General features: G+C 45.4%; 1 protein-coding gene across 1 annotated transcript in view; it reads left to right on the forward strand.

The window, feature by feature from the left end:
* SRRM4 (serine/arginine repetitive matrix 4) overlaps positions 1 to 12,161 on the forward strand; it is a 246,434-nt gene that overhangs the window by 172,492 nt on the left and 61,781 nt on the right. Inside the window, exon 6 of the mRNA XM_086943295.1 lies at positions 1,277 to 1,327. Within this exon, the coding sequence (XP_086799421.1) occupies positions 1,277 to 1,327 (51 nt within the window). The remainder of the gene's footprint in view (positions 1 to 1,276; positions 1,328 to 12,161) is intronic.

Raw genomic sequence — 12,161 nt, forward strand, 5'->3', positions numbered from 1 at the left:
CGTCATGCGCACAGATGCCCCCGTTCTGCTCCATTGTTCAAAGCTGCTCCTTCTCCTCTTTAGTCTTAGGGGGCCCATCCAACTCCTATCCATATCCATAGACACCTCTTACCTCATTTGCACTCACCCTGCTGCTGGAACACACAGAACACAAGAAAGCGCCTGTAGCTGAGCGTCTCCCAGACCATTGAGTCCTCCTGGATGGGTTTCTCAGCCTCTCCAGCTCAGATTTTACAGTCTTGCTATGGCTTCTTGGAAGACCAGCCCTTGTAAATGGAGTAAACAACATAAATATAACCCATATTTAGGTTGAAGGAGATCCATGAGCAGAACCTTCAACTTATCCCCAACTAAGGGGAAGCGCACCCCAATTCCAATTTTAGCTCCTTACCCAAAAGTGCTTGTGCTTTTCCTGTATTGCTAAACAAACAATTCCAGCACCACATGCTGTGACTGCAGACATAAATATGCATTTATTATTCAAAGGACAACGTGTTTTTAAGTGGTGTCATAGAAAGACCACAGCTCTCTGGGGATCTGTTTCCACATGTTAAATACATCTATGTGTCATTTGCATGACACAAACCTAGTCAAAATGCTTTGCAGTACTGTACAGAGTCAAAGGCAAGGATACAGTCAATGGGTGGTTGGAGAGGCAGCTGGTTTCTGGAAGCAGAAGTGTCCTGTTACTGCATGTGCTGCTGATTTTCAATCTGGCATCGCAATGCATTCTGATGTGCAGCTTGAATTGCTATCAATACACTGAGATGTGAATATGAACATGAAGACTGAGTTAGAGCCTCCCACTCGGGACTGTTGCAACTCGAGTGAGATCACATTAGCAAAAGACAGAGAACTAAGCCGTCGAATCAGGAGCAAGGGGCTGATTCAAAGCCCACTCTGAGTATGTGTAATGTATTGGAGAATAATAGGTCTACCTACAGACAAGTAAAGCTGCCTGTAGCAGACTTAATGAGGACCCAATTGCCCATTGCCAGAACCATTGGCGTAATGTGAAATGAGGAGACCGCCCTGTAAAAGGCTGCGGAGGGCCCTGAGAGTGTCACGGGTTGTTAAAAAAGGCTTTGGTGGGACAGAAGGCTCCTTGATGTGGGGTGGTCGTCCTGCACTGAAGTGGCTTTAGTGCACTGCTTTATACTCCTGGTCACAACATCCATTACTTGCGGAATGTGTGCCTCACTTTTGTGGAGTGTTTGTTGTGTTCATGGTCTGGGAAAAAGATCAAGGCCTTTTTCTTTTTCTTCTTCTTCTCTAGTTCCTCCAGCCCAAAGAGCAAAAGCAAAGAAGAAAGAAAACACAGAAAGCAGTAAGTTAATTTCCCATCTTTTCATGTCCAGAGGAGCATGCAATCACAAATCTAACATGCAGCTGGTTGGTTATTAAGTAGTGTTGTCCCTTTCGCTGTACTTTATTTCTTTATTTGGGAGGGATTTTGCCAGTTGTCAGCACCAGAATTCATCACAGCACTGAAAATGACTAGGGGTGCTTGCATTCAGGATTGCATTGAGTGTGTGATGGCCAGACTGTTGTACGTTTTGCATGAAACAACTAAGGATGCTTCAACAGTATTGCTAGAAGTGAGTGACTTGTACACACTTTTATTTCAAGTTGTCATGGCTGCCAGGGAAAAGGTGAAGTGGTACCAGTGCATTAATAGGCCTCTCCCAAGCCCCAACTCAGCTTCAAGCCAGGAGAAACACTGGTTTGCCTCTTACTGATTGATATGCACAAGGTGCGGCAAAGCCAGCACTTTCATTCCTGAGTGCCGCCAGCTGAATCAGTCATTGATGTGGATACCTCCGACAAATGTGGTCAGACCAGACTTAGATTAAGATTTAGAACCCAATTCAAGGCAAATAGAAGCTCTGAAGTTCACCTTTGGATTTAACTCATGGAGTCATGTTTTACTTAATTTAACTCTGGTAGTTGTAGTTTAGTATTCATTACACAGTCTGGACTACAAATACCAGAATGCAGTATGAAAGCGAGCACTACATAAGCTGCTACCATCAGATAAAGAACAACTCTGGATCAATCATAACATAAATGTGGAATTTTTTTACGCTGAACAAATTGCACAGTGTATATATTGGTGTCTATGCAGTGCTGATGAAGAAATCTAGTGGGAGATGAATTAAGTGTGTACAGTACAACAGGAATGGCATGAAAACTATGTCGGGGAAAGGAATGAACAATAGGGACGGTATCAGTGGTGTGCAATGCCAGCAGTAGGAGCTTTGAGGCAACTAATAAATAGATCTTTGTCCCATCCACTTATTTTTTTGTTACAAATTCTTTAAATCTGCCATAATCTAACCATTGAAAACATGCTTTCTTCTTTTATGTAGCTACAGAATCAACTCATGTTCCAATTGGTCAATATCATGTGACAAGCGTCACGTGGTTTGCCAATAATGGCAACAAACAAGCTGGGGTTGTTCCTCACTTGTGCTTGGCGCCTGGTTGAAAAGTTCAACACCAAGAAAAAGATGTTCTACTATTGTCTCGGTGCAAGTTACAATATCGAAGAGGCTGAATAAGGTTAATTAATTATACCAAAAGCAATTGTAGGTGTAATATCATTCTAGACCACCACAGAGGTCTATACCTGTTGTTAAAGCCTCTGAACCTGAGGTATAGGCTTGAGCTGGAGGCAAGGGCCTATAATGTTAGCGAGAAGGCCTTCAACAACCGCCATAGCATGATGCAGAAGAGCCCTAACGCAGTTAAAGCATTCCACCTGCTGGGGGTTGAGTGTTATAAATTCAACCCCCAACAGGGAGAAACAGAAAGACTAGCATTGGAATTCTAGAGCAGGTGGTCCAAACCAGCCATTATTGGACCTCAGCTGCTTCATTATCTTCAATGGAGCGCCCAACATTCCAATGTTCTAACAGGGATTAGAAGAAGTCTCAATAGGATTGGTGGGCAGCGGGTAGAAAATAGCAATGATTTAGGATTGTAGTGTAGACAGCAGAATATGAGTATTGCAAATAACCAGCATTCAGAGTGTTTCGAAGAGTTCACAAAGGGATTTTAAACCTACACCTATTAATAACAGTATTCACAATGGGAGCTGACTACATCACTACTGTTCGTATGTGCATAATTGGGATAATTTTTCATCAGAAATGTGTTGAAGGTCCGCTAATGACCACATGGAGAAGTTTGTTTTGGAAAATCAAACTATAAATACATTTTGTTAATTGATAAGCCCCTGACTACCTTGGTTCTCATTAGAAAACTAATGAAACAGATCTGATCTCAATGCAACTGGTTAATTAAGGGGAAATCATTGCAAAAGGGCCAAGCAACGAAATTACTCAATCCATTTGATTTCTCATACTGCAAGTTGGTCAATATGCGCACCAAACTAAAGCACACTACAAATCACTCTCAAAGTCAATAGTACGTTTCCAGGAGAAGGAGACAGCAGAAGATTTACAAACCCAAAACTAAACAACTATTCAAGCAGTCAATTTGGTGGTCAGAAGCTCAGAACCATTTTAAGGCTTGGTCAAAGTGGACAATTTTCCAGGGCTTCCATTTTCCCAGGCGGCTCTGCCTTTTTCTCTGTCCGAACCTCTCTCCTTCTCTCTGCCACCCTCAATGTCTGACTCTCTAACGGTAACTACCTAACCACTCCCTACATTTCTGCCTATCATTCTTTCTCTTCTCACCTAAATATTGCTCTGTCATCTCTCTCCTTCCCTAATCATATGCCTATCTTCCTCCATCTCTACCTCTCTCTAACTTGCTGTTCAGGTTACGTCCCTCTGTGTACCTTGCCTCTCTCTACCTGTTTCCTCTGTTTTTAGCTCATCTTCCTCTCTCTCTCTCTCTTTCTCGCACTCTCTTGTTGTGTGGTACCTCCTCTATCTCTACCTTATTGATGTCTAAATCCCTGACCTTTTCCCGACGGGTGTGACACATGACCCCACATTCCCCACAGTGCGGACGCGGCAAGGCACCCCATCTTGAGCATGGGCCGGGGGCTGCCAACTCTGCACTCCCCCACTGTATGTAATATCTGTGATCTATTGCTCTGTCTCTTCATTCTCTGTAGAGAAGGTGTCGGTGTGGGGTCCCAATTTCCTTTGCATGAGTGTGTGAAAATACTAGGGGTGGGTGGCAATTCTGTTCCGCTCCCGGAACTTGCAAAATTTTGGCATTTACGTTTTCCTCGCGGAACGCAAACATGTTGAAACCTCCGCGATCCACTGCGGCAGAACAAAATTCGGGGGCATGAGGTAATATTAAACCTCACCAGGAAGTGTGACCAGGAGGCTGCTTTCTCCTCATCTGCTGCTCTGATCGGTCTCTGATCCTTTATAAACAAGAGGCATGTGAACTCGCATAGGAACTGAAACACTTACAGATATAAATAAAGCAGGTGCCCGAGTTGAAGCTCAAATTCAGTAACACATTAATCAGCCCAAAAAACGAGTGAGCACTCTTGAGGCTAGGCAGGTGTGCTTTCTCCACATATCTACCATCTACAATTAGCTGTAGTCCTTGATGGAGGTCTTTGCATCCATGAGTTTCTCGAGCGCAATCCCCGTGTAGGTCTTGTGAACAGGAGGCTGCTTTCCCCTCATCTGCTGCTCTGATCGCTCTCTGGCCCTTTATAATCAAGAGGCATATGAACTCGCATAGAATCCCAGCCCGTTCGGCCCCGCCCCACACACACTAGCGGGGCTACGGCGACTTTCGGCGCGGTGAGAAAGTTACAGACACATATGGTCACTGGAGACAACTCTTCTGTCCCTTTACGCAGCTGTAGTGTAGGAAAAAAGGCAACCACTATACATCCACCCAACGAGGTAACACTAGTAGAAAGTACTCCAGTTGAGTAGAGGTATGGCACAAAACGGTGGCATCTTCTTGGCAAATATCAGGGCAGGATTCATTCTGGCACGATGCTCGTCTGCCCCTGACTTCCTGAGAGTGACCCTGCAGTGACCCTGCATAGATTACAACGGGCGCATCAAAATCTCCGCGAGCACGTGAAATGATGAGTGTTTGCAGTGATTTCTTGCTGTTTCGCAAACTTTTTCAGAAGGCAATTCCGAAAATTCCGCCCACCCCTAGAAAATACACTCTGAGCCGGGGCGTTGGGGGGCACTCCCTACCCTGTATGCCACTTCTCCTGCCTGAAAGAGAGACTATGATCTATAGAGCAGTGACTACTACATGTGGGCATGCGTAACTATCCTTTGTATCCTGAACTTTCCAACTAGGCCCACCCACCAGCAACAATTGGATCCATGCTGAATGAGTCCACTTCAAGTGAAGTAGTGTGGCTCACTGGTTAGAGGCGGCAGACCCGAGAGCAGAGGACGGCCTGGGACCAGGGTTCGATTCCCGGCGCGGCAGGTTTCTGGACCAGGGTCAGCGGACTCGATAATTCTCTCGCCTCGGTGCCCACTCTGATCAGCGATCACACTCGGCAACTCTGGGCACTAGCTTGCCTCATCTTCACTAACGGCCCCACCAGACCGCTGGGGATGCCTGGTCTCACCCTGGAGATACGCATTAAGGGACCATCTCTCAGGGAAGCCAGGAAGGGTTTCGCAGCGGTCGAAGCGCCTTGGGACCCTACGGGTAAGTAGTGTGCTATATAAATGCCAATACATTTACATTTACTTCAAACCTGACCTCACTAGCGCTCTACGAAATTGATCCTGGGAGCCCTCCCCACCAAGTTTAGTCAGTGTGAGGCTGAGACAGTTTGCAGCAACCAACTGGTTGCCACCCAAAGCCTGGGGGGCTTATTTTCAAGCCCATTGCACTGCCGGTGTGACACTTTTTTTAATGCACTCCTAGCACAATGGGCTTGCCTATATTTACAATGCCACGTAAAGTCACCCTGCATGACTTTTCATGACCTTGTAAATATGGCCCCTTTCATGTATTGTTCTGCGTGAAAGGGACGTCCCATGGGTGTTACTGTGGCTGTTCCCACACAACATCCATGGAACTTGACACATTCCCAGATTTACAACATTTTGTAAAATTGGGAATGCGTCAGAATCCTACGTCTCCCCAGGGGAGGCCTAGGAATGACGCAACAAGAAGAAATACTTGTATTTCTCCCCATTGTTTCCTCTTTCTATGAGTGCTGCATTCTGCAGCACACATCAAAAGAGGAAAATGCCATTAATGACTGTTTTTGTACAGGAATATGTCCCTTACTGCAGAAAATCAATCACCTCTGCAGCGCAGGCACCCTTGCAAAATGTCGCAAGGGTGCCTGCGCTAACACATGGAAGCCAACTGAACGTCAGCGCAGGGGAAAGCACAGGGACGCATCATACTGTTGCTAAAACAATGCATCCCTGCGCTTTGAAAATTACACCGCTCGACGCAGCTAAATGGCTTGCGGTGCCGTGCTGCATCATTGTCTTGTAGATGAGGTCCTGGCTGTGCCCTGCGTCAGCGCACACCCTGTATGGAAATGGGGTAACTCTGGCCTGCCATGGACTAGGCAGACTCAAACACAGCAGAGTTGCTGTACCCTGGCTTTTTGTCTCCGGGCCATGCATCATCTATAGCCTATATGGAGACCTGGAGTTTCCATATTTCCATGCTCACCTCGTGCCTGCTTGCAATATAGATGGATTCAAATAACCGCAAGCCTAGAGGACCCCCACTAGAGAGAATCTTGGGATCTTGTTGAAACTCTGGGGGCTCAATGAGCTCCACGCAGCCCTGGAACGCGGCCTCAGGTCACATCATTAGATATTTAGAGGACATTCCTCGGCTGCTGACTTTGGGTCACTTTGGGAGAAGTGTGGCTCAATGGTTAGAGCGGCAGACCCTGATGCAGAGGTCTAGCCCGGGACCAGGGTTCAATTCCCCACCTCGACGGGTCTTGGGCTCAAAATTCCACGGACCTGATAATTCTCGCCTCGGTGCCTATTCCAATCATGGAGTCCCACTCTGCAACTCTGGGCAATAGCTTGCTTAATCTCCACAACGGCCCCCACAACGCTAAGGATGCTTGGCCTCCACCTTGGGGGTGCCCAGGAGTGGACGCCTCACAGGGAAAGCCAGGATGGGTTCCACAGAGGTATTCGTACAAGCGCCTTGAGACCCTTGCGGGTGAGTAGTGCGCTATACAAGTATCAATTTACATTCAATCGATAGACATCCCACGGATCGTGCCCTGCACAGTAAACAGAGACACACTATCTAGATGAATCGCTACAGATAATAAATTACATGTGTTACCCAACAAGCTGACCTGCCTGACCTTGAGAAAGGAAGCAGCAGTGGAAAGAAGGGATAGCTCTTCAGGGCGCAGGATGAATACAAGCTACTTTGGCACTTGAAAGTTAAAGTGAAATATCTCCCTGGCATTTTAACTCTATAGGGCATCTTCTATGGCATTGTGACTTTAAAGGGCGCTCAGTCTCTGGAACAACTACCTCAAAGCACTATTGTTTCCTCCAGTAAGAGAGCGATGGCCCTTTAAGGCCAGTGGGCGACAGAACAGCTGCTCTGTAATATGACTGTGTTGCAATGTGTTCCTCAGAGACAAATTGCAACTTATCGTAATTTAAATTATTTATTTTCTGGGACAGTAAGCATTACAGGTGGAAGTAATTGTATCTGTTTAAAGTTGTGGTGCGGCCAGAGACGTTTTAAGGCAGGGGCAAATGGGGTCTTGCCCAGGGCCCAAGCCTTTCAGGTCTTGCATTGATTTTCTTAAACAGATTATTTTAGATACCGTTTTCCTTTATGTTTAATGTGGGTGTCGTGTGAGAGTCTATTGCAGACATTTTGCAGAGAAATGTGTTTATGTTTCATGCAAAATCCGTATAAAACGTTTCTTTTACAACAAAACAGGACCTCACAACTGAAAAAATTGGGATGTTGTCATAGTGATTAGCTGCAGTAATATGAGAGAGCCCCTGCTCTGTTACAATATTGAAAACAGTCACTATCCCTGAATATTAGATGTAAACACATTTAGAATGTGGACAAGTGTGCCTGTGCACTGTTAATGACCTGGCCAAAGAGGGCATGAAAGTGTTGAAATTGGATCATAATTTCAAAGTTGTTCAGAACAGGGGCCCCCAACAAATGTTTGGCACAGGGCTCCCAAAACTCTTAAGATGTCCCTGGGTGAGGCTGGCTGAGGACAGTAGTTTCATGGGCCCTAGTGCAAAGAAGAAAGTGTCCTTTTGATGTTTGAATTATAAAAATAAAGCAGTATCGAGGGTGCATTGCCCCCTTCAGGCTTCTAAGGCCCTGGTGCCACAGCACCTGCTGCACCAGAGTACTACATGCCCCTAGCAGAGTGACCAGCATTGAATTCTCTGCAGCTGGTGGGGTCGAGCGTGGGCCTAATCGGGCCATTCTTCCCCAGCACATGCAGGCTGCACATCAAAAGGCAATGACTGCGCAGGTCACTGTGCCTGGCACTGGCAATGTGCAACATCCTGAACTCTAGGTTTGAGCAGGATGAAAAAATGCAAAGTGATGCCAAAACTCACACAATGCACCTCTGTCCCGACCTGCACTGCGCAACGGCACTTGGACAATAAGCCCGCCTGTGCCATGATTGGATCAGAATCAGTATCATTCCAGGTGTAAGACATGGCATGCTTCCATAATGCTCTGTTGTGCTGACTTACACAATTCCCTCGACTTAAAGTACTGAAACTTGTACCAAGATCACACAAAAATCCTGTATGTCTGTGGCATGCACTAGTGTCTCAATAAAGAAACAGTTGCATAGCTCACATAAGGCGCTTCTGCACAGATCAATATAGTGCACTGACACTGAACACTGGCCTTCGCAAGCGCTTTTATCCCAGTGGTGAGGTATTCACAGTGCGCAAAAAACAGCATCATTTAAGAAAACAGATGCATTGTGTGGTGATGTTCACTAGTGCAAATGAATGGAAAACCCTGGCTAGAAGGAGGTAAATACATTTAGTGAGTTAAAAGGTAATTGAGCAAAAATACATGCTGGCTCAGTGGGTTAATGCATTCACTCCAAACACCTGTCCTTCATCTCATGGTGACAGGTTCAAACCCAGCAGATCACTAATCAGATCTTAAAACTCTTCTCTTCCAAAGAGACTTCTATCAATAATTTGCCTCGCCCAGCTCCCCACCCGGCACACGTCCCTCACAACAGGTATTGACCCTGATTGCCTCATGACACTCATGCAAGCTTCTAGGACCCTCCACTTCAACTTTGTAAATATGTATTCTGTACTTGTATAACCCTAATCGCTCCACCTTTTCTTATCATGTAATCTTGAGTGAATCTATAATGTGATAATCTGTAACTCTCACCACGAGTAACTGTTGTACCTATAGGTATTTTTACCTACGTCCATGCTACTCTCATTCCTAATGTAATTTACTTTGCTCTATTGTGACGCTCTCTGTCACCTCTGAGTAAAGTTCGCGCTATATAAAAATGTATAAATAAATGATGAATGAATAAATGTGACTAACATTTGTGGGTTGAGCAGCTCAGTGTAGAGTGACACATGGTGCAGCAGGGCACTGTGTGCAAGCAGCAGGCTAAGGGCAGCCAGCCTCCAACCGCAAACAATTAGGGGAAGGGTTGAGCTCTCTGTATAACAAGTTTCAGTCTGTGTTTGACAACTCTGTGGGTTGATGCACCTTCAGTCGAGATCTGGGTGCAACATGCACGTCACGCCACCAGTCCCATTGAGATAGACTGGCAGTTACATGAACTGCCATTCAGTAAATCTCTATGTAACTAATTTTTTTTATAACTTCAACAAAGATGATTCATAGCTGCTTGCCTACTACTGCAGTTGGTTACAATTTACATATTAATGCATCCGCTACAGAGGCCTGTGGTTTGCTTGTAGGTCACAGGTTACTATCCAAGGTAGGCAGCTTAGGTAGTTAGAGTGCCCTCTGCTGAAATTCGTTTACATCATTCAGATCAATTTCATTAAGACCAACTCAAGCTTTCATCATTTACTGTGAAACAAAATGAGCAGCTTTCAATTAGGTAAAAACACTTAGGGCCAGATGTACGACCAATTTTAGCACAAGCCAATGGGTTAGCAACCCTTTTGCGCATGCTGAAATTGGTATGGCCATGTACCGACAATTTTGCGAGTCGAAAATTAATTTCGACTCAGAAAAAAGTGTTTAGAGACTTGCTATTTGTAAGGGGTGTTCCCTTCCAAATAGCGACTCTCTAACCCATGTATGAATGTTTTGCGACCGTAATTGCAGTCGCAAAACACTCGCAAATTACCACCCTCTTCAAGAGGGTGGTAATGCAGTCGCAATGGGGAAGGGGGTCCCCGGGGGACCCCTTCCACTTCGTGAGTGTCTCTGAAAATTTTTTTTAAGGGACGGCAGTGGTCCCAAGGACCACTACCTGCCCATAGAAAATGAAACAAAAGTTTCATTTCTTTTTTAAATGCATCCCGTTTTCCTTTAAGGAAAACGGGCTGCATTTTCAAAAAAGAAAACTACTTTATTTAAAAACAGTCCTAACATGTGGTCAGCTGAGCCCACCAGGCCATCATACCTGGGAGGGCCTGACATTCCCAATGGGCTCGCAAATTGCAAGAGGCTAATTAATATTAATGGGCCTCGCAATTTGCGACTTCATTAGGAATCGCAAACAGTGTTAAATACAAGAGTCGCAATTTGGGAGCCTCAATTTTATTAGTCGTACATCTGGTTCTAAATCTGTCCTTAACTGGTGCTCATGAAAGGCGCTGGTGTTGATGATTAAGTGTCGGTGCTGAGCACCGGAAGGCTCAAATTAAGCACTGCTTTTAAGTCTTTCTCTCCCTCCTTTTTCCCCCCCTTTTTTTTTATTTTTCTCTCTCTTGCTCTCAGGAAATGTCTGATCATGAAAAATAAGTGCTGGTGGCCCCCACCAGTAATCACTGGCTCAAATTAAGCACTGTGTGAAACTGGTATCGCTGTGATACTAAAGTCAAGTTTTTCATCCCAATGTGCTTTTGATAGGCCTACGTTGTTGGTGCATACAGCGGCTAAGATCGTAATGAAGGCACTTGCAAATCAGCTACTTACAGTAATACAATGCTTAGTCCTTCAAGACTAAAGTTGCTTTATGCAAATAAAGACCACTTGCTATTATATTCAATGTACTGGTTCTGTTACAGCAATTTTGAGACCCGTTAGTGGTCCTTCTGGTCAACAGCCTTAAATGGGACTCTCTATTTCCTTAGTTTTTCAATTTGAATATGGCCCAAATTCCATCTCTTGTGTCAGGTTGCTACATACGAGGCCCATGCCACAGGTGTGAGTAAATGGTGTCCTGTCAGACCTATTCCCATACTGCAAGGCATCTGACAGGGCTGCCCGCTATCGCCACTGCTCTTTGCTCTGGAAATTGAGCTATTGGCCATACAGCGCCACCTAGGCAAATGGGTCCCTGGATTCCGCTGGTATCCTTTCCTTGAAAATAAGGTGTCCTTTTGTGCAGGCAACCGACTCATCTAGCTTAGTCATACTGATCGATCTGGCCCTATGGCCAACAGGTCTTCTACGAGTTTGGAATCTTCTCAGGGATTAGAGTCCAATTGGGGCATATTGAGCATGTTCCCGAGCTGCAAAGTTGAAGAGGGTATATATAGGTGGGTCAAGTGCACCACCATTAAGTTATAGCTGTATAGTTTTAAGTACTTGGGATTGCACATCGATGTAGAGGGGGAAGAGATTGATTAGAAAACATCTGTCCTGTGCAGGTCACACTACCCACGCACTCAGAGAAGTAAAGCAGACCATTAACCCTTAGTAGAAGCGGATTGGTGAGAGACACTCCTGGCGCCCAGGGAAATTGCTATCTTGGCAAGGTGCTTCAACATACAATTGAAATGCCCAGCCCAGGTATGCGCCATCAAGCAAAGATTGTGGTGCATGAAGAGGGATTCCTCTTCAGTATGTCAGTGTGGCCTGGGGGTGAGGAGGTTCTATCATATCGTGTGGGGCTCTGGTATCATTAAAGCCTTTTGGGAGGAAGTGACACGTACCTTAGTAGAAATTCTTGACAGACAAATTATGCTCACCCCATAGATTTCGCTACTAAATATCTTTTAGCCCTCAATACATACGAGGAGGCATTTATCTGCCTTGTCTTAGCAAAGCGAGATAGC

The sequence above is a fragment of the Lissotriton vulgaris genome, chromosome 11 (assembly GCF_964263255.1).
Source record: "Lissotriton vulgaris chromosome 11, aLisVul1.2, whole genome shotgun sequence".
Taxonomy (NCBI): domain Eukaryota; kingdom Metazoa; phylum Chordata; class Amphibia; order Caudata; family Salamandridae; genus Lissotriton; species Lissotriton vulgaris.